We start from the raw sequence: 23,353 nt of genomic DNA, 5'->3' as shown, positions 1-23,353 counted from the left end.
GGGGAGGGGGGAGGAGAGGAAGGAGGAGAGGGAGAGAGTGAGGGAGAGAGGGAGAGAACCACCAGCAGCTAGAATAAATGTTAGTAACTGTGGAAAGTCAACATGCTTGTGTTTGCATTTTGAACATGCCTTAATGAATTTTCAAATCTATTACACTAGTACAGTCTAACTCTTTCCAGATGCATTTCAAAGGAAACGTATTTAGTGTTTCTGATTCAATCATCTCAACCTGCCTGTCAGGAAGTGATCTGGCTAGGATCACAGGTTGGTCGCCTTCACATGCCCATGTCCATGGGTTTCCATCTAGCCCCCGCCAGGATTACAAACTGGATAGACTGCCACAAGGAGACATCACCCAGCCCGTGTCTAACACACCCAGCTTTCCCGCTATGATCTCCTTTCCTTCTCTAACCCTCACTGCTAAGAACCTGCTTTTTAATCTCACCAAGCCTGTAAGGTCTCTCTTCTCTTAAGCTCATTTTCTCAGTTAGCCCTGTTTTGATGTTGTTCTTTACTCTGGAACTATTCTGTTATTTCAAAATTCATCTATGACAAGATTTAAATGGCTTCTCTATGCCTTGATAGAACTGTGTTTCCTTCCTTTTCAGACAGTACATAGTTGCAAGCCTTATTAATTGTAATGTAATTATTTCTGTATAGCTTTGTCTTTCTCATTGCACCTCAAGAACTAGTTTATTCAACTATGATGCTCTGTGCCTGTCACAGTGCCTGCAAGGTAGGTATTCAATAAATGTGCACCAAAAAGTAAAAGTATTTGTTAAATAATGTATAAAATATCATACAATGGTACAAGAAGGTGCAGATTACTACTAGATAAACATTCCTTACCACTAGTGAAATAACAGCTCAAAAAAGTCATAACAGCAATGTATTAACAATGTTAACTTCATTTGAAAGGATATATCATAATTCATCAATAAAATAAACTCAACTTCACTGTCAACCTACAAAACTTACTCATTTGCTAAAACTACATGTTTCTTGGTCTCTTATTTACTGAAGGAAGCAAGAATAAATCTTGATCTAGTGGGTAACAGGATAATTTTATTAGTACCTGGCTACAACTGTAAATTAAACTAAGTCATATGAGGGATTCCCACTCGCCTCAAACCATCTGTTTCTTTAGGTGTTTGGATATTTGCAATGTTTCCAAGAAGAGATGTTACTCAGATTGCAAAAAATAGAAGACAGGAAAGAGAATGAGAGGTCAGGGTTGCTGAGATAGATTTGGAAGTGGCTCACATATAGGTGGTAACTAAAACCACACATGCTATTTTCTCAGATCCATGATATTTCTAAGGGCTGGTCTACAAGCCAAAACACAAGACTGTCAGCAAACCAGGGAGGAAACACACTTCTGGATTCTATGAGTTCAAGATGTTCTTTCACCTTATAAAACCTGATCTCTCCCACAGAAATTTTCCTTTGGTTTAAAACTTTCCTTTCATGGGTATCAGCCTGAGGTAAAATGTTGGGAGGAAACACAGATGAAATATAGTCAGCTACTGTGTAATTTAAGAAAGGCAGAGGAACAATACTATGATTAATTGTCAGATAATATTATACATGTTCAAATCCACACTATCTTCAAAGAAATTCTTCTCAAGATAAAAGAGCTCAATTGTTTATAAAGATTCACTGGTTTATAATTCCAGAATTTAAGGAGGGGGTGTTCTTAATGATCAACTGATATCACTGCAACTTTTAATCTGACACTTATCAATTATGACATTTTGACATTTTGTTAAAAGTACTATAGTATTTAAAAGAGCCATTTTTAAAAAAGTAAAGCAGTTTTTAGAATTCAAAAAGGAAATAAGCTATTTCACTGCTGGGCATATGTTTCAGCCTGAAAGGTCACCTATCTATGCTAAATTTAAACACTTGCCTCAGACTCATATGTTGTGAAACAGAGGTTTTATTGATTAATTAGTATGGATTACTTTGCAATAAGTACAAAAATAGCCCATTTGTCTCCAATTTGTGTGACTGGAAATATTTTATAACTCAGCTTTATTCCAAAATAATCCAAGTTGAGCACTTAAATCTGGAATGCATCTAATTCTCAATGGGATACAATAAATTGAGAAATTAACTTTCCAACTTGAATACCAGATCAGTTTTTCTCTTAGCAGAAAATTAATTTGATAAGATCAAAACACATATGGAAAGCATAGTCTAGTGGTTTGAGGATCAGATATAAAGCCAGGAGGTTGTCATTGATTTGCTATGCCTAGAAAATGCTCCATCTTCACCCTACCTCAGTTCGCAAATTTATAAAGTGAGAAATGTAACACCAAACAGGAGTTAAATGAAGACCAATGAGCTATTTGCCTAGCATTGAATCCTGATCATTTTAAAAGTAAAGCAACAAGATGTCTAACTTTTTCTCACAAAAAGGGTCTTTATAAAACTATGCAGTATCATTTTATTATATTCATATATTTTATAAATTATTAGAGATTACATACTGGGTTCTCCAACTATTCCCCTGACATAATATAATCTGCCAAATGGTTTTCTAGTTTCTCCTTGAGACCAAAATCATCATTTGATAAGCAGTTTTGGAAGAGCCCAGGGTTAGCGGAGTATTTCTGCTCTATCAGTGTTTTCTTCTCCCGAGGAATTTTATTACCCTGGCAAAGACACTCCAAAATTTTGTCTTTCATCTTAGTCATGGATACTGGCAGTACAAATACGCTGGTTATAAGTTCAACTTTCCAAACCTCTCTGCATTTGGAATGTTTTAAGAGTGACTTTTCTCCAAGACTGAACCTATGAGGTTATATATTTAGTTAGAACTGTATTCTAGCTCATTCCAAAGCTTGTTAATTAAAATCACAATTATGCATTGTATCACAATGGAGATAGGTCTCATTAGTCATGTGAATATCGACATCTACTTACACAAACTAAGACGTTCTTAGACACCATTAGCAGTGTAAGCTGATGGGAACACTTTCCTACATGCAGTCCATCACTGAAACATTATGATTCCTCTCTCCTAAGTTTATTTACATGTTGCATGTGCTAAAAAGAAGAGTATTATTACTCTAGAATTTTGATTTGCCAGTAAAACACATTTTTAAGTGGACCAACATTAGACACCATTAGGTATTCTGTCACAATACCTGTCTTGACAATGAAGTTGAAAGGGCCTAAACCACATTGTTTACTGCCGGTGTGCAAGTTAGCACAGCACAAAGGAAAGCTGGTCAAGTTGAAATGCGCAGTTAAATAGGTATTGGTCTATCTTAAGCAAATCATGACAAGATGATTGATAAAAATACCCTATTTAAATTCTTAATTCTATGTGTTATAAGTTTGGGTTATGCTGTGATCATATTTTGATCAAATAATTAGAAAAAAACCCAAGATTTGTTCTTAGCTACTCAATTCAGGAAGGTTCCTAGAATACCGGCAGAGGAAGACAGAATAAGGCAAAAATTACACTTGAATATGTAAATTTTGTTCCCAAAGCTAATCTAGAACTCTAGTCAGTTCTGCTTACGTACATAAGTAGTCTTTTCCTAAGCCAGATCACTCTGAACGAGTTCTAGTTCACCCATGAGCCAGGCTCTCAGATCTCAAAAATATGATGCAAGGAAGCACATCCATCTGCTATGCTTTGGAAGAGATGTTAACAAGCTTCTACTCACGCTGTCCCACAGCGACCCAGGATGCTGCTTAACAACTGAAGGACAGCTGTCTTTTATCAATTCACAGAAAACTCTAGTATTAATGAAATGTTCTCTCAATTTTAGGCTCTATGTGTTTTTTAATTGTGCATGATTGCTATCATTTATTTACCCCACAATGTATAAAAGATGGTTACCTACTTCAGCTCACATACTTTAAAATTGTTCTTAAGTGTATAAATCTGTAAATTATCTCATGTTTTTCTACAAAGAACACACTGAGTTTTAGTAGGTAAGACAAAGCCCAGGACAAAGTTATTGCACATTTGGGCAAGTATGTTGTTATTTTCATCATTATTATTTTTGTTTAACTTTCCTCCTTTGAAGTCATGAATAGTTTTAGGTAAAAAAAATATTTCTTATATAAACTTGGAATTTTTAAAAATAAATAGAATAGGGAACTAAGAGGCCAAGAAGGAATAAGAACTCGAGAGCGCTGTATTTATTCTTTTATAGTATATGCAGTTTCATTTCTTTATTCCAACTATCTTACAAGCTAACCCACTATGATAAATTATGACAATAAATTCTGATGATACTGAAGCCTGCAAAAAGACTGCATTTTGATTTCGAGTTTGATAAAGATGACAGGCAACAAAGAAGTCTCCACAGAATCAGATTATCTGATAAACAATGAAAGGACTCACTGAACTAAGAAATGTAAAGCTGCTTATTTTCTCAATAAATTTCATACTTTTTCTTTTTTTCTTGCAGTGCTAGAGATCAAACACAGGACCTCATGCATGCCAGCCAGAGACTCTACCACTGAGCTACGTCCTCAACCCTTAACCTCTGTACTTTTTGAAGAGTGTCTATCACAAAGGCTATTCCAGATCAGGGTTGTGGCTCAAACAAAGATCACAGTGAGAAGAGCCTATTAAAGATGCAGGTGTTTGTGCCATGTTGTGGACAGGGATCCTGACATCAGAAAACATTTAATATTTTCTAAACCTTAGCTCACTCATTAGGGTTTATAACTTACAGTACCTATGAGAAGCATTATAGCAAAGTACTAAAACATGTATGTTTTTGATGAACCTTGAAAATATACTAAATGGAAGAAACCAAGCATAAAAGGTCATCTATAATTCTGTGTATTTAAAAGTTTAGACTAGCTAAATCATAAAGACAAAGTAAAATAGTGGTTTCCAGAAGGAGAGGAACTGCTAATTCTTTCCGGAGGAATGAAAGTGTTCTGGAATTAGATAGTGGTACTGTCTATACAACCTTGCGAGGTTATTAAAAAGCAATGGAGGGTTGGGGATTTAGCTCAGTGGTTCCGCCACCTGCCTTGCAAGAGCAAGGGCCTGAGTTCAATCCCCGGTTCAAAAAACAACAACAACAAAAAAAAATTGGAGAGAAACAACACGTTAACCTGATGGGGACTCCAAGTTGATAAGATGCCAGCTCTTCCCAAACCAATCCACCAGTGCAAGGCAACACCAATTAGAACAGTAACACATGTCTTTAAGAAAGTGAGTTTATGAAAACACTTACACGAAAATGTAACAGAATTTATGTGAACATGCAAAGAACCAACAAAAGCTAAAGTTATCTTCAAACAGGACAAAATTGGAAACGTATACTATTGACTTCAAATTTACTATAAAGCTATAGTAATCAAGATGGTACAGAGCTGGCACATGGATAGAAAAACAGATGAATGAAACAAAATAGAAATCTCTGCAAAATAGAAACAGACCTACACTTACACAGCCATTAAATTTTTAATAAAGGCACAAAAGCAATCTAATGGGAAAAAAAAGAAAAAGAAAATCTTTTAAATAAATATAGCTAAAACTGGATATCTTTACGGCAAAACCAAACAACACCATCTACAAATAATTGAGATGGATCATAGATCTAACCTAAAATCTAAAACTGTAATGCTTCTAGAGAAAAATATATGAGAGTATCTTCATCACTCTGGGGTAGCAGGCAGAGGTTTCTTCCACAAGATAGAAAAATAAGCATAGTAGAAAAATGTGATACATTAGACTTTATTGTAAGTAACTTCTGCTAATAAAGATACACTTAAAAAACTGGACAAGTAAAGCAGACTGGCAGAAAAGCTTGCAAAAAGAATTAAGAACAGAGATGAAGAATATAAAAAATGCCTACAAATAAAAAATCAATTTTAAAAGGAAAAAACATTGGCCGGATTTATATTTAATCATGCAAACACCCAACAAGCACATTTAAAAATGCTCAACACCTTTAGAACATCATGGAAATATAAGTTAAATACACAATGAGTTACCACTTTATACTAACTACATATGGCTAAAATTAAAACACTGAAAACATTTAACTGATAGCAAAGACCTGAAGGGACTGAATCTCATGAATTGGTGAAAATGTAAAAGAAATACTTTAGAAAAGATCTGCTAGTTTTTTAAAATATTAAATATATGCCGACCCTATGACCCATCAATTGTTCTCTTACTACTCCCAACATATATGGCCACAGAAAAAATGTCACAAGTACATTCATAGCAACTTTAGTCACAAGGGGCAAAAACCGGAAAACAGGTTCATCAAGAGAAAACTGCTAAACTAAATACAGTATACTCACAAAACGAAACGTATGTCAGCAATACTGAGCTGTAATACATGAGATACATAGTTAATTCCCAGATATACACTGAAAGAAGTCTTATGCAGAAGAGTATATCCTGCATCACTCCAATTATATAAATTGCTAGACTGAGCACAATGAGCCCAAATGAGGAAGATGAGAGACGTGGTTGGCTCTGGGAGCTTGAGGAGGGGAGGGCAGAGACTGGGACGAGCACGCAGAAAACTTGGCTGAAGGTGGTGGTCAAGTCCTCACGAGCACCTGAGACACACAGGAGCACACACGCGTCAGAGTTCACCACACGGTGCGCTGAAAAGGCTTTCATAGTTTACTAAATATCTAAAAATAAAACAAAACAATAACTCATTGAATTCTAGTTAATGCCAGACACCCTGAAACATTAGGGACCGATTCTGTTCATATCAGGAACTTATTTTGAAATGCACCAGGCTAAGAAGATTGTTTAATGAGCAAATAGGCAGATGAATAAATGTACACTTAAGCAAAAGCTAGAAAACAGTAATTACAGCATCTAGGCATACTCACATTAACATTACTATGTTTGAGATTTTTATAATAAAATGATAAAAAGGCGATATAAAGACATTTTTAGATAACCAAAGTCTGTGGGAATTTGTCAGCATCTGACTTGCACTAAAAAAAAAAAAAAAAGAGAGAGAGAGAAATTTTTTTAGGCAGAAGAAAAATGATTCCAGATGGAAACTTGGATCAAAATAAAGGAATAAAGAGCTCAGGAAATGGTAAATACGTAGTTAAATCCAAAAGAATTTCTCCTCCTTTCTCAAGGTCTTTAAAGAAATTACTTAAAGCAAAATCAATAATGCATGGTGACACTAAAACATTACACATTTAAAAGCCAACATAAAATATAAAATGCATAACAATACCAAAAGATAGAAAGAAAGTAAATACACAGTGTTACAAGCATTCTACATTATATAAGAACTCAGGTCTATGATAAATTAAGAAGGCATGTTGTGGTATCTACTGTAATAACTAAAATAAAACATAACAATAGCTGAAAAGTGAGGAAAAAAAAACTAAGGTGGGAACTGAAACTCTTTCTTGCCTCTTATTAGCCTGATTTGAAGTACTTACTTAATTGCATTCCTTTTATGTTGACAATTTACCATTTAAAACTTGGTATATTACTACCCCCCTTTGGTCTTTTATGTAACTATGTCACAAAATAAATTCTGAAGTTTTCCTTTGAGGACAATGCAACTCCTAACGTTTACTGAGATACCTCACTCACTCAAGCAAATGATTTAATAAAAGGCAAAACAATGAATAGATGAAATAATTCGGTAACAGCTGACCACTGAGGTTACACATAGATTTTCTTACCAGAAAGTTCTCACAAGGGAAAATAACTTCTAACATAGATGTTGTTTGTCATTCTCAGATTATTCTATTAAAATTAGTCTCTCAAAGGTAAATAATTTTTCAATTCAAAGGTAAATTTAGAAAATGCAGATATTTTAGCTTCTTTCCAAGGTGCTAAAACACATGAATAATTCTTCACAAACACTCAGTACCCTTCATCCTTTCCAGAATAACTCCATATATTTAAATCAAATTACAGAAGAAATACTATCTTTCTTCACTGATAACTCAGGTCAGATATTGCAAACCAGTTGCCCAATGGTCAACTTCAGCTCATTACTGTACTTGCAGTGTTTGTATCACATGTTTTAAACTTTTTAATTAGTCCATGGCATTCAGACATTTTAGAGATTTTACACAGGAATCCAGTTCTCTGGAAACGTTAAAATACACGGTAATGCCAGGACACATGTTCCCATGACAACAGGAGCTGAGTACTGGCTGGCCCCTCTGAAGGGGAAAATGTGCATTCCAGTCTAACTCAGCTCTAGCTCAGTACGCTTCACTCACCTAAATTACCTGCCTGGACTCCTGAGTTTATCACCCCTGTTACACACTTTTCCTGTCACAAACCCACTCTCCTCTTCCTCGCTCTAGTCCTTGTACCCCTGCTAAATATGGTATAGTGCAGCTAATACTTGAGTGAATTTCTCAGGTAAGGAGGCATTGGTTAAAATATGTGTTTCTAACCAAATGTAACATGTCAGCATCTTATATCAACATTCTTAAATTCTCTGACTTCTCTTTTTGCAGATGAGCACAGAAGTGGCTCTTTCTCCATAATAAAATTTCACTTTAATAATTACAGAGTTTACCTTATTCCTGATTATTATTCTGGAAAACAGAAAACACATTTTGAATTTAAACTTTATTGAAGTTTGATTTTTTTTCCTAAATAAGCTGTTTGAGCAACTCAAAAAGTTTCTCTCCTCGATAAATGCAGATGTTAAATATGCTTCTAATTGTTGAGAGAGTTAAAATTGTTATCACCTCACTTATTTTTAGAAACTCGAGTATAATTAATAATATGAAATGTATATTTCAGTGGACTAGAAAGACTTTAGGACTTACCTGTATTAAGAACGTAGTAGCTGGGCTGGGGATGTGATTCCCTGGTAGAGTACTTTCCTAACACGTGGGAGGCCCTGGTTTGTCTGGTCCCACCACGGGTTGAGAAAAGAAACACAGCGTGCAGGTAGATTTGAAAGGTGCCCTCCTAAGACTCCTGTTACCTGGTTATGCGGTGAACTAAGTAGTGCCATGGGGGACTTACTTAGCAGATGAAACTAAAGTTGCTAACTACCTACCCTAGAAGTCGTGAGAGTCCGAGCTATTCAGGTGGGCCTAGTGCAACCACATGCACCCTTCAAATACAGTAGAAGAGCAAACAGGAGTCAGAGAAAGTGACAGAAGAGCTGGACAGGCGGGAGTGGCAATGGCAAACCTTTTAGAGCTTTCAGTGATATAAACAGCTCACTGCAGCACACGTGCCACAGGCTCACCACCACTGGGAAGAGTATGAACTGCCGCTACTAACTGACAATGAAGAAAGGGGGTCACAAGCCCCAAATGAGTACCCCTAGAAACAACTCCGGAACCCTGTCAGCAAGAAAATGGGCATATCAGTCCTGCCATTACATGACTTATACCAAGCAGCCAAGCATGCCTGGAAATGAATGGCTCCTCCGCCTCCAGAGGGAACACGGCAGTCAAAACCTTGATTTCAGCCTTGTTACACCTGAAGCACAGAAATCAGCCCATCAGCTAATGCCTGAGAGAACCACTGAAATAAAAACTTTGTTTTTATGCCATTAAATCTTGGAAATGTAATAGCAGCAATATAAAACTAATATGAGAATGAGTGAATTTTAAAAAGTCTTCACTCAAACTGCAACAGAACAAGACTGGCAGCCATTCGTTTAAAAAGTCTTGAAATATATACTGGAAGGAGCTATAAACCTACTTTAACACTGGCTCAAAAAAGGACTTATTTCTCAAACACTCCACACTCCCAAAAAGTGTGTTTTCCTACTAGAGTTTGGTAAGCTTGGAAATTGTGCTCTTGGAACGTTCTAACTGCCAACTGTTTCACCAACACGAGGCCTTGAACCACTCTATGGAAGCTTGTCTAGATAGCTGGTGTAATGTAGGTCATACTGAACACCTGCTTTCTTTCAGGAGGCTGGAACTTTAGTAAGTGCTTTGTGCCCACGTGACCAATCCTCAATAAAGCCCTGTCACTGAGGCGCACGTGACCACACTTTACACCTACGGCGTAATTAGTGACTGTAAGGACTGTAGGAAGCTATGGTTCCCTCCATACTCTGCCCCATAAGCCTTTTCTCTTTGCAGGTTTTGCTGTGTAGCAGTGATGGCGAACTTTTTAGAGCTTTCAATGATACAAACAGCCCTCTGCAGCGCACTTGCCATAGGTTCACCACCACTGCATATTCTTGCTGCAATATTCCCTAACTATGAGGACAATGACTTCTGAGTCCCATGAGTACATCCAACATACAGGTATAGCTAAAGCTTTAGTACAGGACAACCCCCACTACCTTAGCCACAATAACGTACTAACACAAGAGAATATGAATTATCACTTTTGCTTGTAAATCTAAAAAGTTTTCTCAAATATTCCCTAACCAAACTGTGATAGGTAAAACTCTAAAATGGTCCCAGGATTTCTATTCCATAATGTACAAACCTTGCATAATCCTAAGAATGGGAACGGGACGGAGTCTACTCTGATTGAATGAAGGATATTATAGTCAACCTTAAGAATAAGGGTCTGACTTATCTACAGGAGCCTTTGAAATCTGGACTTGGAGGTTAAGACAGGAAATAAGAGAGTCAATGCATAAATCATACATGATTCTCCTTTGCTGGCTTGAAGGTGGAGAGACAGATGACAATGAATATATGGATGGCCAAAAGGAGCTGAGAGCAGCCCTAGAGAGATAGCAATCAAAAAATAGGGAGCACACGCACATAGATGCAAGGAATTGAGTTCTGCAATTGCTCTGAATGATCTTAGCAGTGGATTGTTCCTCAGAGCCCCGAGAAAGAAAATTGATAATTTGTTTAATCGAATTATGAATGCCATTTTATGAATAAAATCCAAATTACCAAGATCATGTTTGATCGTACTTTCACTCAAACTCATTTTTTGGAAAATAAAATTATGACACATAATTAAAGGAAAGATAACAGGGCAAAACTAAACTAAATTGTGTGACTAATTACATGAAACATAATTACATAATTACATAAACTAAAAATTAAATTCACTTCATAGTTCATTTATCAGGACATTTACTATATATAAACTCTTGTGGTAACCACGTCAAGTGACAGAAAAATAAATGAATTACAGTATGTGCATCAGACAGGTTATTAGAGAAGATAAACCATTTTCTTCCTTAAATGTGTAACTACCAGGAAACAATTATAAGGTAAAGGTTCCTTTCTGGTTGTGAAATAGAATGTAATAAAAATCCCCAGCAAAAGATGATTTTTGCTTTGGTTAAGAAGATAGATACAAAGGAAGGCAGAGGAGTGCTTAATTCAAGGAAGTGCTAGACATTATGTGCTAAAGGGTGGAGGTTAACACTGTTACACAAAAAGACCCAGCTCAGTCTTCCTGCTATATTTTAATTCTCCAGCACTCAAGTATATTTTGGTAACAGAAAACCTACTTGCACAATTTAGACACTATTTGGAAATAATTTAGAGTTAGATTGAAGTCAGATCCTAAGCTTATAAAGGCTTTTTCTTCAGGAAAAAAAAAAATGTTTTTTCCCCTAAATGAGAATCAAGATGTGTCACGTAAGGGTACAAGATCCCAATGATGAAAGTAACTGTACTGTATACTTAAAAAGTACCAATAAACTCAGTAAGATTAAAAACAAACAAACAAATAAAAGTTTTTTTCCCCAAAGGTTTTTTGAGCAGAGAATGGACTGGTCTTTAAGAATCTTAATACAGCAGAGGAAGTAGAAGTGAATGGGGTATGAAATGATGAAAATCAAGAAGGCTAGTTATAAGACTGTTGCCACACAACAGGCAAGCTGTTTGGTAGTAAAGACGTGAGAAACATCAGCATGGTTGTATTAACAATACTTGACAACTAATAGTTCTAGGCTCAAGACAGGCATAAAGCCAAAGACTGAACAAGATTCCAAGCCTGAGTGTAGAACACCTTTTCGTATTATTTTCTTTCTTAAAACAGGTAAAATAGGGAGAAAAATATACATCACTTATGTACATATCTAATTTACATGACTACACTGTAATGTTAAATGTGCTTGCCTTGAACGCACAAAAACATGTGTAAGTCTAAATTTCCACCATCAGCTATTATTTTAAAATAAGGATATCCACTACCAATTTCTGATAGGCATCAGAAATCACCTGTAGCCAGACAAGGGGGTGTACACTTGTAGTCCCAGAACTATGTGAGGCTGAGGCAAGAGGATTCCAAGTTTGAGCCCAACCTGAGCAACTTAGCAAAATGGTGAGATTTCATCTAAAAAAAAAAAAATTTTTTTTTTTTTTTTTAAAGGGGCTGAGGAGGTGGCTCAGTGCAAAGACCCTGGATTCAATCCCTAGTACTAGGGGAAAAAAATAACTGTGATTCATTATCCTACTCTGGATGACATTCCAGAATATGTCCAAATTCTTTGGAGTACCTCATTCAGTGAGTAAGAAGTGTTTTAATGGGGCAAATAAAACTTACTCATCCACATACGTCAAATCATGTTTTCCATCAAGCTAGTAAACAACTGCAGACCCTGTCTGTTTCCCATCACAATGTCCATATATAACCTCTGGAATGCCGTTGGTATTCGGGTAAACTTTCAAATCCTTAACCCTAGAAACATGTGACAAACATTTTATGAAAGAAGCGTGCCTTCCCTGCCCACCTTCCTTCCACTGCAAATTTAAGGCCAATGTAGAAAGTCTACTGCAAGTGCAAAACTAACGAAATTCTGTCAATGAGTTAAATTTGCCATTACTTTTATAGATTTAGCAGAAGTACATATTCTGAATATGTAACACTAACACAAAAGGGAAATGCTTTTTCACAAATCTAGCATTAAAAGGCAAACCATTTCCTCATGCTTTAATAGAAGTGATGAAGTTTCATCTCTTTTAACATTCTCTGGCAAATACTCCAGAGAACAGTTGAGATCTAAATTTCTCCACTTTTCAGGCTCTTGAATCTAGTTTTTGAGTAGTAACGAAGTAGATTCACGGACAACAAATATGAGATGACTTCAAAGAAGTCTTCCAACTGCTGTAATTTTTTTCTTGAAACTTACTGGCTATGGGAGCCTAATTCCATGCCTCAGTGTTTCCAACTACTAATTTTGATCATTTTGCTGAAACTCGAGAAAAATGTTGGCAAGACTGGACCCTGGCACAGGTAACATAAAAAGCCACTGGGAAGAGCAGCTTTTTCTCCAAAGTAATTCCTTATATTCTACACTGAATGGTCTTTAAAGAGATGCTGAATACCTTTCTCCTTTAAACCAGGTTAGCAAACTATGCAAAAACATGTAGTGCAAAAGACTAACAACACAGTAACACCTGCACCTCACAGCAAAGACTTATTTTCTGCTAGGATAACAAAAGTTCTCAAAAGGGCTTCATGGTCATGAAAGCTAGACAGAGAATGCTTGATCCTTTAGTGATGTCTGAAACTTCAAGACAATCTAAGTCATAATCTATTAGTAAAGTGATGTAATAGTCTGGTGTACTAATATCACATTGCTTAGTTTAATATTAAATCTGTCAGACAAAAAAGTCCACGAACTGATCCAAGACACATTCTGAAGTTTCTAGTCTTCATTCTCCTACTCTCTATCCCACCAATTTTAACAAATTTAAAATTTTCTTCAAACTATAAATCAAGTAAGCTATATGGTTAGATGCAGTAGTTATCTGAAAAAATGCCAACTATCAGACAACTTGCAGCCTTTCTTTTTGCCAAAGTTAGAAACAAATGAAAAAGTAAAATTTATGAGTCTCAAATTACCGCCCCATTTAAATAGATTTCCTGTTTACATCTGCTTTCTTACAGGTGCAGAGTGCTTACTTAAGGCAGTAGAGGAAAGAATTAATCTATAAGCCTTAGGAACATCTCACTTTCTATAAACAGCTTATGGAATTAATTAAAATTGCAGCACATCAACTCCACACATGAGACTTGTTCTGCTATTGGAGTCTAATGCAATTCAAATATGTGGAAAAGTCAAATAGTTTTCAACCAAACTAATTTAGATGGATGGATCAGATAACAGCTTGGAACTGAACCTGACAGGATCATTTCTACTCCAAGACAGTAAGTCCTGAATGCTATAGTCCAAAATTCACATGGAAAATTCTGAGTCTTAGTCTATTACCACAATGATTAAAAACATACCTTACACAAATGTTTAAATTCATTTCGCTTGCAGAAACTAAAAAGAGCTGTAAAGGCCACTATGTTCTACTTAGAGTGAATAAAAAACAACTGTTATAAAATGAACATGGCACGACAGACTACAAGAGTCTTATTTACATTCATATGCACACTCGAAGAGTGTGTTTCCACCTATAGTATTTTAGACACTAAGGCACTGAACAAAGGTGGTTTCTTATATTGTAGAAACTACTGACGTTCACTGCTACAAGATTCATCAACTCTAAAACAAGGATAAAAAGAAACCAGCAGAGAGAGCTAGAACTTTTCATTAGCCAATGGCTATAATTTCATTGGCATAGTTATGTCAACCGCATCCTTATTTAGTAATCTGGAAAGCTTAAAAAAAGTAAAAAAGAAAAAGGGTGGAGTTGAAATAAAATGCTGGAGATGGAAATTTGTTTTCTAAGGCACAAACGTCCCTTTTTTGCTTCAGTTCTTTTAGTAAGTAAAGGAAGGGCACATGGCTAGAAAGAGATGTGGAAATCAGCGGGAACATTCTAGCAATATGGCCTTCCTCCGTACCACGGCCCTTTGTGATGTCTTTCGGAGTCCTCTGAAACTCAAGCGAGACCACAGCCAACATGCACTTTGGGATGCAGCTGAATTCTTACCATGGCACAGCTATGCCCATTAAGACCCTATCCCATCCTGGTACTTAGGAATACTCCCTTAACACTTCACCCTATCTTTGTAGTACAAACCCCTTCCCTTCTCTGGTTCGAAGTATTCTAAATATTGAATAATTTCAGTTATTTTTCAGTTAATATTAATGCTGTTTTAGCATTTCTTATAACAGTCCTCATACAATCTCTAGGATTCATGTGTTAGCCGGCCTCAAGATGGTCCCAGACTACTCCTGACTTTCGAATTCATATTCCCGAGTCATCCCCTCACACAGTGAACAGAGCTAATAGCCGACCTGTGCAACCACAGGGTGCTGTGGAAATGACAGTATGGTTTTGAGGCTAGGCCACAAAGGGCACTTCAGGTTCTACTTTGCTGTCTTTACTCTCTTACTATTGCTCACTCTGAGAATGCTCAGGTGGCCTGTGGCTCAACAGAAGGAAGAACCAAAGCTTCTTTTAAAAACTTGCCCCATCTTTTGAGTGAGCTGTCTTAGGGACCAACCACCACCCCCAGTCAAACTTGCCGAAGACTGAAATCCGAGCCTGTATCTTGACTGCAACTCGTAGCCAACATCCTAAACTAGAACGTTCCTGAATTCCCAACCCAGAGAAATTACACGAAGTAATGTTGAACCACTAGAAATGGGGATCAGGGATAGTCAGGTAAGCAATAACAAATTCATGTTCATACCATCTCTTCTAAAAACAAGAAATTCAAGTAAGCAAGCCCCTGGTTTGAGCACCTTCATTAACAACATGTTTCTTTATGAGGCATTCAAAGCCCAAGCCAAGTAAATAACTCAGCATTATTTTTTAAAACTGAGAACATTAATATTAACTAAAACTAACATTAATATTAACTAAAAAACTAAACAGCATTAATATTAACTAAAAAATAACTGAAATTATTCAATATTTAGAATATTTTGAGTGAAATACTTGAGTGAAATATATATATTCAGTGAGTTTTGACAGAAGCATACATCATATAAAATAACACCTGATCAAGATGTGAGAAATTTCCATCATCTCAAAAGTACCCTGCAAGACTTTTTTGAGTTAGTTCTTACATTCTTCCCTCTACCAACCAAATCAAGCACTGTTTTTCTGTCATCATTGATAAATACTGACTGCTCTGGAATGCCACATAAATGGAAGAATGTAATCCTTTATGTCTGGCTTCTTTGTTCAGCATAAGAGTTTCAAAGTTCATCTATAGTTCCCTCCTTTATAATGTTAACAGCTCATTAATGGACATTTACGTTCATACCAGTTTGGAGCTACACTGAATGATGTTTCTGGGGAACACTGTCTTGCAAAGCTTTTGGTGGACACATTTTTTGTTCTTCTCCTAAATACCTAGGCAGGGCTGTGACTAAAGTGAGGTAAATAAGACTCTAGAGTACATAACTTAAGAGGGCCTCTGTCTTGGAGTGGAATGACCAGGTCATAAAATGATATTTTGACCTACTTTTAGCATTTTAAATGATAGTACAGTAAGTCCCAACTCACAAACAAGTTCCACTCCGGGAGAACACCCCTAAGTCACATTCATTTGTAATCTGACAAAGTGAGTCTGATACAGTACACCTGTGAACCTTATACAGTATCCCCATGACAGTTGGCAACTCAAATGTTCCTAAGTCGGGACTTACTGCACTGAAGTTCTGCAGTGATATTTGTCATAGGAAATTTAGTCAAGGAATCTACCCTTTAAATAAAATAGTACTTTCATATATTAGCATAAGAAAATATGAAAAAATTTATAAGAACAATTGATCAATACAATATTATCCGGTGTAATGAATATTAAGATATTAAGCTGACAGCAGTTCGCACTAAAGCTACTCCTGTATTAAAATTCCTTGTTTTACAGATCTGAAAAATGATTAAGGAGTTTAGGCATAGCTGCCTACTTAGCAGCTTTTATACCATAAATATTATGTTGTAAATCTTTATACAAATTTAACCCAGGCTTCGTTACAATATTATTTTCTTCAAAGATGTAGCTCCAATTAGGTTTTAATCTTAATGTCAATTAGCTTTCACTGAAAATTCTTTATAGGATAAGTGGCCTATCAATTACAGCATAAATATGAACTAGTGAGCAAAAAATAATATTGCATATCCTTTTAAAAAAATCAAAGATTGGTGAATTACAAAAACTGTAACTATGAAAGCACAGTCACTAAATAAGGTTAAGCTATATTTCTAACATATACAAAAGTTGCTTTAATACCTAGAGTAGTCTCTTTTTTTTTTTTTTTTTTACCCAGGATCAAACTTTGGAACTGCCTTAGGGTATTACAAAAACTGTAACTATGAAAGCACAGTCACTAAATAAGGTTAAGCTATATTTCTAACATATACAAAAGTTGCTTTAATACCTAGAGTAGTCTCTTTTTTTTTTTTTTTTGTACCCAGGATCAAACTTGGGACCTTGTGCTTAGGAGGCAGGCAGCAGAACCACTGGGCCAAATCCTGGACCCTAGAGTAGTCTTTAGATAGTCTGTCTCTAGGCCATCCTTTGCTCACAGCACACTGCACTGTACTGAGTGAAGATGAACTGACTTTGGCCATGTAGAAAACCTATAATATGATGCTTAGAAACAAAAAGTGCTTCTGCATTTTCTTATTATAACACAGATGCATCCTGCCTGGTGGCCACAGGTCAGATACACCACTGCACACGGGTCATTCGCTTTTTTCATTCAAGAGGTCACTCAAAACCAAGTCATTTAAAGCATGAAGCAAAGTTCTTCTGGGTTTTGTGTGCGTGTGTGTGGTACTGGGGATCAAATTCAGGATCTTGTACTTACAAGGCAGGCACGGTGCCACTGAGCCCTTCTGGGCTTTTTGCTATTTATTGTACTTTGAACTGAATCCAGGGCCTTCTCATTGAGCTACATCCCCACTGTGTTTTTATGTTCTCTCTTTGAGAGCGGGTCTTGCTATATCATGGTCTCAGTCACTTTTCTCATCACTGGGATAAAGTACTTAACACCTGTAACTTAAAGGAGAAGGGCTTCACTTACTCTTATTTTATAGAGGATTCAGGCTGTGGTGGTCTGGCTCCGAGCCAGGCAGGTCATAGTGAAAGGGTTGGTGGAGGAGAGCTGTGGTAGGAAGCACAGTCAAAGGAGGCACTGTGAGGGAGGTCACATCCCCAGTGATCTATGTCTTGGGACCAGGTCCCCTCTATTAACTACACATCCAGCTATACGCCCCATAGTCCAATTACCCTTCAGAAACTCCACCTATGAGTACATGAAGCTTTGGGAGGACATCTAGACATAAACCATAAAAGTCACTAAGTTGCCTAGGCTGGACTTGAACTTGCAATCTTTCTGTCTGAGCCTCCCAGAGTGCTAAGATTACCAGCATGCACCACTATGTCCAGCTACCAAGAAAGTTCTTTCATTCAATTTACTTGTTTAGCTTCTATAAAATTATTGCCATTTAGCAAGATACACCTTCCCCCCTTTGGAAAAGTTTTAATTTAATTTTTGTTTTTAAGACAGGGTCTCACTAGTTCAGGCTGGCCTTGAAATGACTATGTAGCCCAGGCTGGTCTTAAACTTGGAGCGATCCTCCTGCCTAAGGCTCGTGAGTGCTAGGATTACAGGTATGTGCCACCTCACCCGGCATTCCCCTTGGAAAAAGTCTATTCTTATCCAGAATATTGTGGTGAAGGCAAAGTGTTATCAATGAGGGTAAGATTAGTTTTGAAAACTAGGACAATTCCCCTAGTTCTTCATCTACCTGTCCCTCACCCTCAATTTATTTTTGTGCCCTAAACACAAATCAGAGTGGACTAACTGCTCAGTGACCCAGCCAGCTGCAGGTTTTTCCTAGCAGGCTTCTGTCCAAGTCAAGCCTCTGAACATTCCCTAGCATTGACAAGGGTATTCAGGATGTTGCCCAAAACCCAGGAAGAAAATGGCCTCAGCCCTGGATCCAAATACCTTAAATATGCATGTAAACTCCAGGTCCTGACCCTCACTGCACATACGCCTGTGGAGAGCACCATTTTTTCTTGCTTTGAGTCTGCAGAGTAAGCTGCAGCATTCTGTGAGTTCTCCTAATAACTGCTTTGGACTGATCACCCTAGCTTTTAGTGCATTTTCCTTTGGAATCCAAACTGGGCCATCCTTGGGATAGTCTGGGTACTCTTTTATGGATCCTTCCTTTCCCTACATTGCAGCAACTCCAGCCACAGGTTTGGAAAGATAGAGAAATGATTATAATGCCATAAAGATTCATGGCAAGATAATTTCAGAAAGTCTATGAAATAGCTTATTTAACAGTGGGCTTGTAATAAAAAAGTCTAGACCACCATCTTCTTACCAAGAAACAGAAAGTAAATTCAGTAAGTCATTGAAATAACTGAATTCAAACTGTATCATTAAGTGGTACACCTCACTTTATTACCTCTTCTTCCTCCTCAAAATGTCCTGCTCAACACAGTTCATTGTATCCCTAGGAATACCAGCATCCTGTGACAAAGTACCATGCAGTTCCTTTCCACAAGATAAACTTTCTCTCACGCAATTAAATGCTTAACACTAGAAGATGTCAAACTTTCATATACTTAAGTTCTTTTGAGGCTTTTTAGGCACTTCGCACAACACCTATTTCACAAAATCTGAATACCATATAATATTAACTTTGAATTTTTATGTAGCTTGTGAAATGAATTTCCTAGGGTGAAAATTTGCACCTGGTTTGTATTATTAAACAAGTAACAGAAGGAAACCAAGCCCTGTGGTTTCTCATCAAAATGTCTGTCTGCCAGTTCCCATTCTTCATTTATTTTTCCTGCTGTTTGTCACACAGTACCTCACAGGTTTCCTTTCTCGAAGCAAATCTTCCAGGCTCCGCTCACAGTGTTCAGCCACCACCACTAGTCTTTCTGAGGAAAACAAAATGAAATCCATTTTATATTTGATTAACATGATAATTTAATAACAAGAGTATATTCTACCAAAAATATTAATACAGAATACAAATAGTATTTTAGAAAAGCTTTTCAAACACATATCATTTCCAAGTATATAGAATAAGCATCCAATAAAATCACATAAATATAATAATTACTTTTCACCTTGTGTTTTCTCTAGAGTTTCTCATATGTTTCAAGAAAAATGGAAAACCACCTTGGGGAAAAGAAGTGATCATTTTTCTGATATAGACTGGTAGAAGTAAAGTATTGGAATAATATACAAAGACATATGGAAAGGAAGGGGAAACTGAGCAGCTAGGTACAGATTTCTTTGACAGTCTGGTTTAAATACAGATCTTTGAAACTGAGTTTAGAAATTTGAGAAAAGTAGAAGTGTTCTGAATTATGACACTGGAGGAAAAAAATTAACTTGGACTTAGACAACAACATGGGTAGGGCTGAGACTGATATAAAATTGTAAAAGGTACATGAAAATTATGATGTAATTTATATTTTCCAACAAATCATCTAAGAGTAAGATAGCATAGTTCTGATGCATACATTTTTCTTATCCATTATCTCTAGTGACTAACACTTGTACAACAGGCTTTACAAGTGGATGGGTATTTGGAAAAATTATTTCAGAAGTATGGATGAAAAGAAACTGGGGTATTATGCAAAATGGATCCTAGGAAAGCAGGTTAACATAAAACACGATGACATTATGGAGAATAGTATGGAGGTTCCTCAAAAAACTAAAAATGCTCTCCTACTTCTGGGTATATATCCAAAGGAAATGAAATCAGTGTACCATAGAGATACTTGTACAACCACGTTTACTGCAGCACTAGTTATAATAGCTAACGGAGTCAGCCTAGGTACCCACTAACAAGAGACTAGATAAAGGGAGTAAGTTCTAAAAGAATAAAACAGACAATCTTACCAGAAAATCCTTTGTTTTGTTACCATATTTTGCCAGTTTTCCTTATCCCTAAGTGGCTCCTTCCCTTTAGTCTCTTCTGTGGATCATCACCTCTTCTACCCAAACAAAAGTATAGCCTGTTTTGCTACTTGTGATTCTAGCTATGTTTTCTCCTCATTTCTCCAAGGCCAGAAAAATACTGTAGAAAATGCTATGTCAAGCTTAGAATTTGCTTCTAAACTACAGACTTCTATAGCAAAGTTCTTGCATTAATATGTTACCTTAAACTCAAGTGAAACAAAACTGAATTTAATGTTTGTCTTCAAGTCTGTCCCCTTTAGCACCACTACCCAGCCAGCTGCTCTAGGCAAAACCTTGAGTCATCTGCCTTTCTTAAAACCACAGAGTCCCGCTACATCTATCACCCAAATATCCCCAGAATCTATATAATTTTCTCCACCTGTTTCAATCTGGGTCCAAGCCAATATTATCTCAATAGGTTACTGCAACAATCTCTTCATCATGTAAACCAATTGCCTGAAATGATCTTGCCTATTCACTTGCAGCCAATTTCCACCCTGTAACGTAATGGTTAAGAGCACAGATCTTTCTCTTGGCTCAGACCCCAATTTCACTATTCCTTAGCCCTGCGACATTAGGGAAGTTTGCTAACCTATTCGCCAGTTTCCTCTTCTGCAAGAGGAAGAAAATAATAGTACCTACCCCACAGAGTTGCTGTGAGGTTGTGAGTGAATAAATAGGGACACAGAATAGTGCCTGACACTATTAGTGTTTATTATTTTTCATGCTTTGGGCCTCAGTTAATGTTTTTCTTTCTCTTTCTTTCTTTTTTTTCTTTTTTTTTTTTTTTTGGCTTTTTTGAGACAGGGTCTCACTATGTAGTTGAGACTGAACCGGAACTCACTATGTAGCCCAGGCTGGTCTCGAACTCACAGTGATCCTCCTGCCTCAGCCTCACGAGTGCTGGGATTACAGGCGTGCACCACCATGCCTGGCTTCGGCCTCAGTTAAATATGACTTCCTTCCTTGAGAACTCCTTTCATTCCCAAACTGATCTGCTATTCCTATAATGAACTCTATTCTACACTGTGCTTCCTTTTATAGCATTCAACTCAAATGTTCATACATTTTTAAGATCTTTCTTCTCTAGATAATATGTTTCACGATGGCAGGAATAATGTTAGTTTTGTCCAGTATTACATTAAGAGCATCTTGAATGTCACCTAACACTTAGGCATGTTCTAAAAATGTTTATTTGTTTAGAGAAAGGGCATGATGTGGCCATTAGAAATGATGACACCCATTATCTAAACAGATATGTGTTCTATATAGAAAATTACATGCTCATGTTGTAAACTATATCTAGTTTATTATCATACCAGGAGCACTAATATTAAAATATAACATCACGGGCTGGTGATTTAGCTCAGTGGTTCCACTGGCTGCCTCGCGAGCGCAAGGTCATGAGTTGGATCCCCGGTACCAAAAACAAAAATAATAATAAATAAAATAAAATAAAATATAACATCAGAATTTATGAAATGCAAGTGTCCCATTAATTAATCATTTCAAATGGATATCCATAAATATATCTGTAAGGCACTTCCAGTGTTTGGCACTACACTGAAATGTGTCAGGCTTCATGTGGAAATGAAAACCACCAAAGTCTGCCAAAGCCTCAAGAGTCTGCAGAACTCCTAAGAAATTGTTTTAATACTGCAGAGCCATTTTCACTGACAGGATAGCACTGCTTTTCCCAGAGGCTATGGAGTGTGCACCAAAACAATGCTTCCAATACAAACTCGCTTCTCCAGAGCTCATTAGACTCTTCATTCTGAAAATGGACCATGCTTCCAAATAACTTCTGTTTGTTATAAAAACAATGGAGTTTCACAGAATAAACTATTTGGGAATCATAATGTGCCAAATATAAATCAGCAATGTAGTGGCAATATTTATAAAAAACAAATGTGACCCTAAGGTGAACATACAATAACTATGAAATAATAGTTTTTTTTCTAACAGAGATTTGATGAATGCCAAGCATCATGTAGTATGTTAGCCTGAACCAAATATAAGTAAGAAACTGAAGATTAAGCAAGAAATATAATAAAGAAGCTGAGTGGGGAAGCATAAAAGAATAACTTAAATTACCTTTCTTAATTCAGAAAAAAGGTGAATTATATCTTAATACAAAGGGCTATTAGAGCAGTTTCTGCATCATTTGTTATTCACAATGAAAACAGACTAGCTCATCATCTTTAAAATGTAGTATCTAAACAAATACATAAAAATATAAAACCAACAAAGAAAAATACTATGACTTAAAAAACACTGATGGTACCAGGACACTTTGATGATGATCAGATTTATGAATCAACTTGGTTAGGCTTTAGTAGCAGGTTTTCAAAAAAATAAATCTAGATGTTTTTGTGAAGATACTTTATAAAAGGTTACAGTCTATAATCAGTTTAGGTAACAAAAAGTGTCCCAAATAATGAGTGATCCTGACTCAATCAGCTGAACAACCTTAACACAGAACTGAGGATTCTTTTAAGAATAAATTTTGCAGATAAAAAGGGCTGGGGATTTAGCTCAGCGGTTCAGTGGCCTGCCTTGCAAGTGCAAGGACCTGAGTTCAATCCTTGGCACCGAAAAAAAAAAAAAAA

At 36.6% G+C, this 23,353-nt stretch overlaps 1 protein-coding gene across 5 annotated transcripts in view; it reads right to left on the bottom strand.

The window, feature by feature from the left end:
• Tbck (TBC1 domain containing kinase) overlaps positions 1–23,353 on the bottom strand; it is a 161,045-nt gene that overhangs the window by 125,142 nt on the left and 12,550 nt on the right. For 4 of the 5 annotated variants that reach the window (XM_010641549.2, XM_010641548.3, XM_010641546.3 and 1 more), the window contains exon 3: positions 19,639–19,711. In XM_010641549.2, coding sequence (XP_010639851.1) covers positions 19,639–19,711 — 73 coding nt within the window. Of the gene's footprint in view, positions 1–17,834; positions 17,860–19,638; positions 19,712–23,353 lie in introns of those variants that run through there. The other variant, XM_033756145.1, reaches the window with a different exon arrangement.

Source organism: Fukomys damarensis, unplaced genomic scaffold, assembly GCF_012274545.1.
Source record: "Fukomys damarensis isolate Sample0158 unplaced genomic scaffold, DMR_v1.0_HiC HiC_scaffold_25, whole genome shotgun sequence".
In the NCBI taxonomy this organism is placed as follows: Eukaryota; Metazoa; Chordata; class Mammalia; order Rodentia; family Bathyergidae; genus Fukomys; species Fukomys damarensis.
The sequence above is the reverse complement of the archived record's forward strand: the minus strand, read 5'-3'. Positions and strand labels throughout refer to the sequence as shown.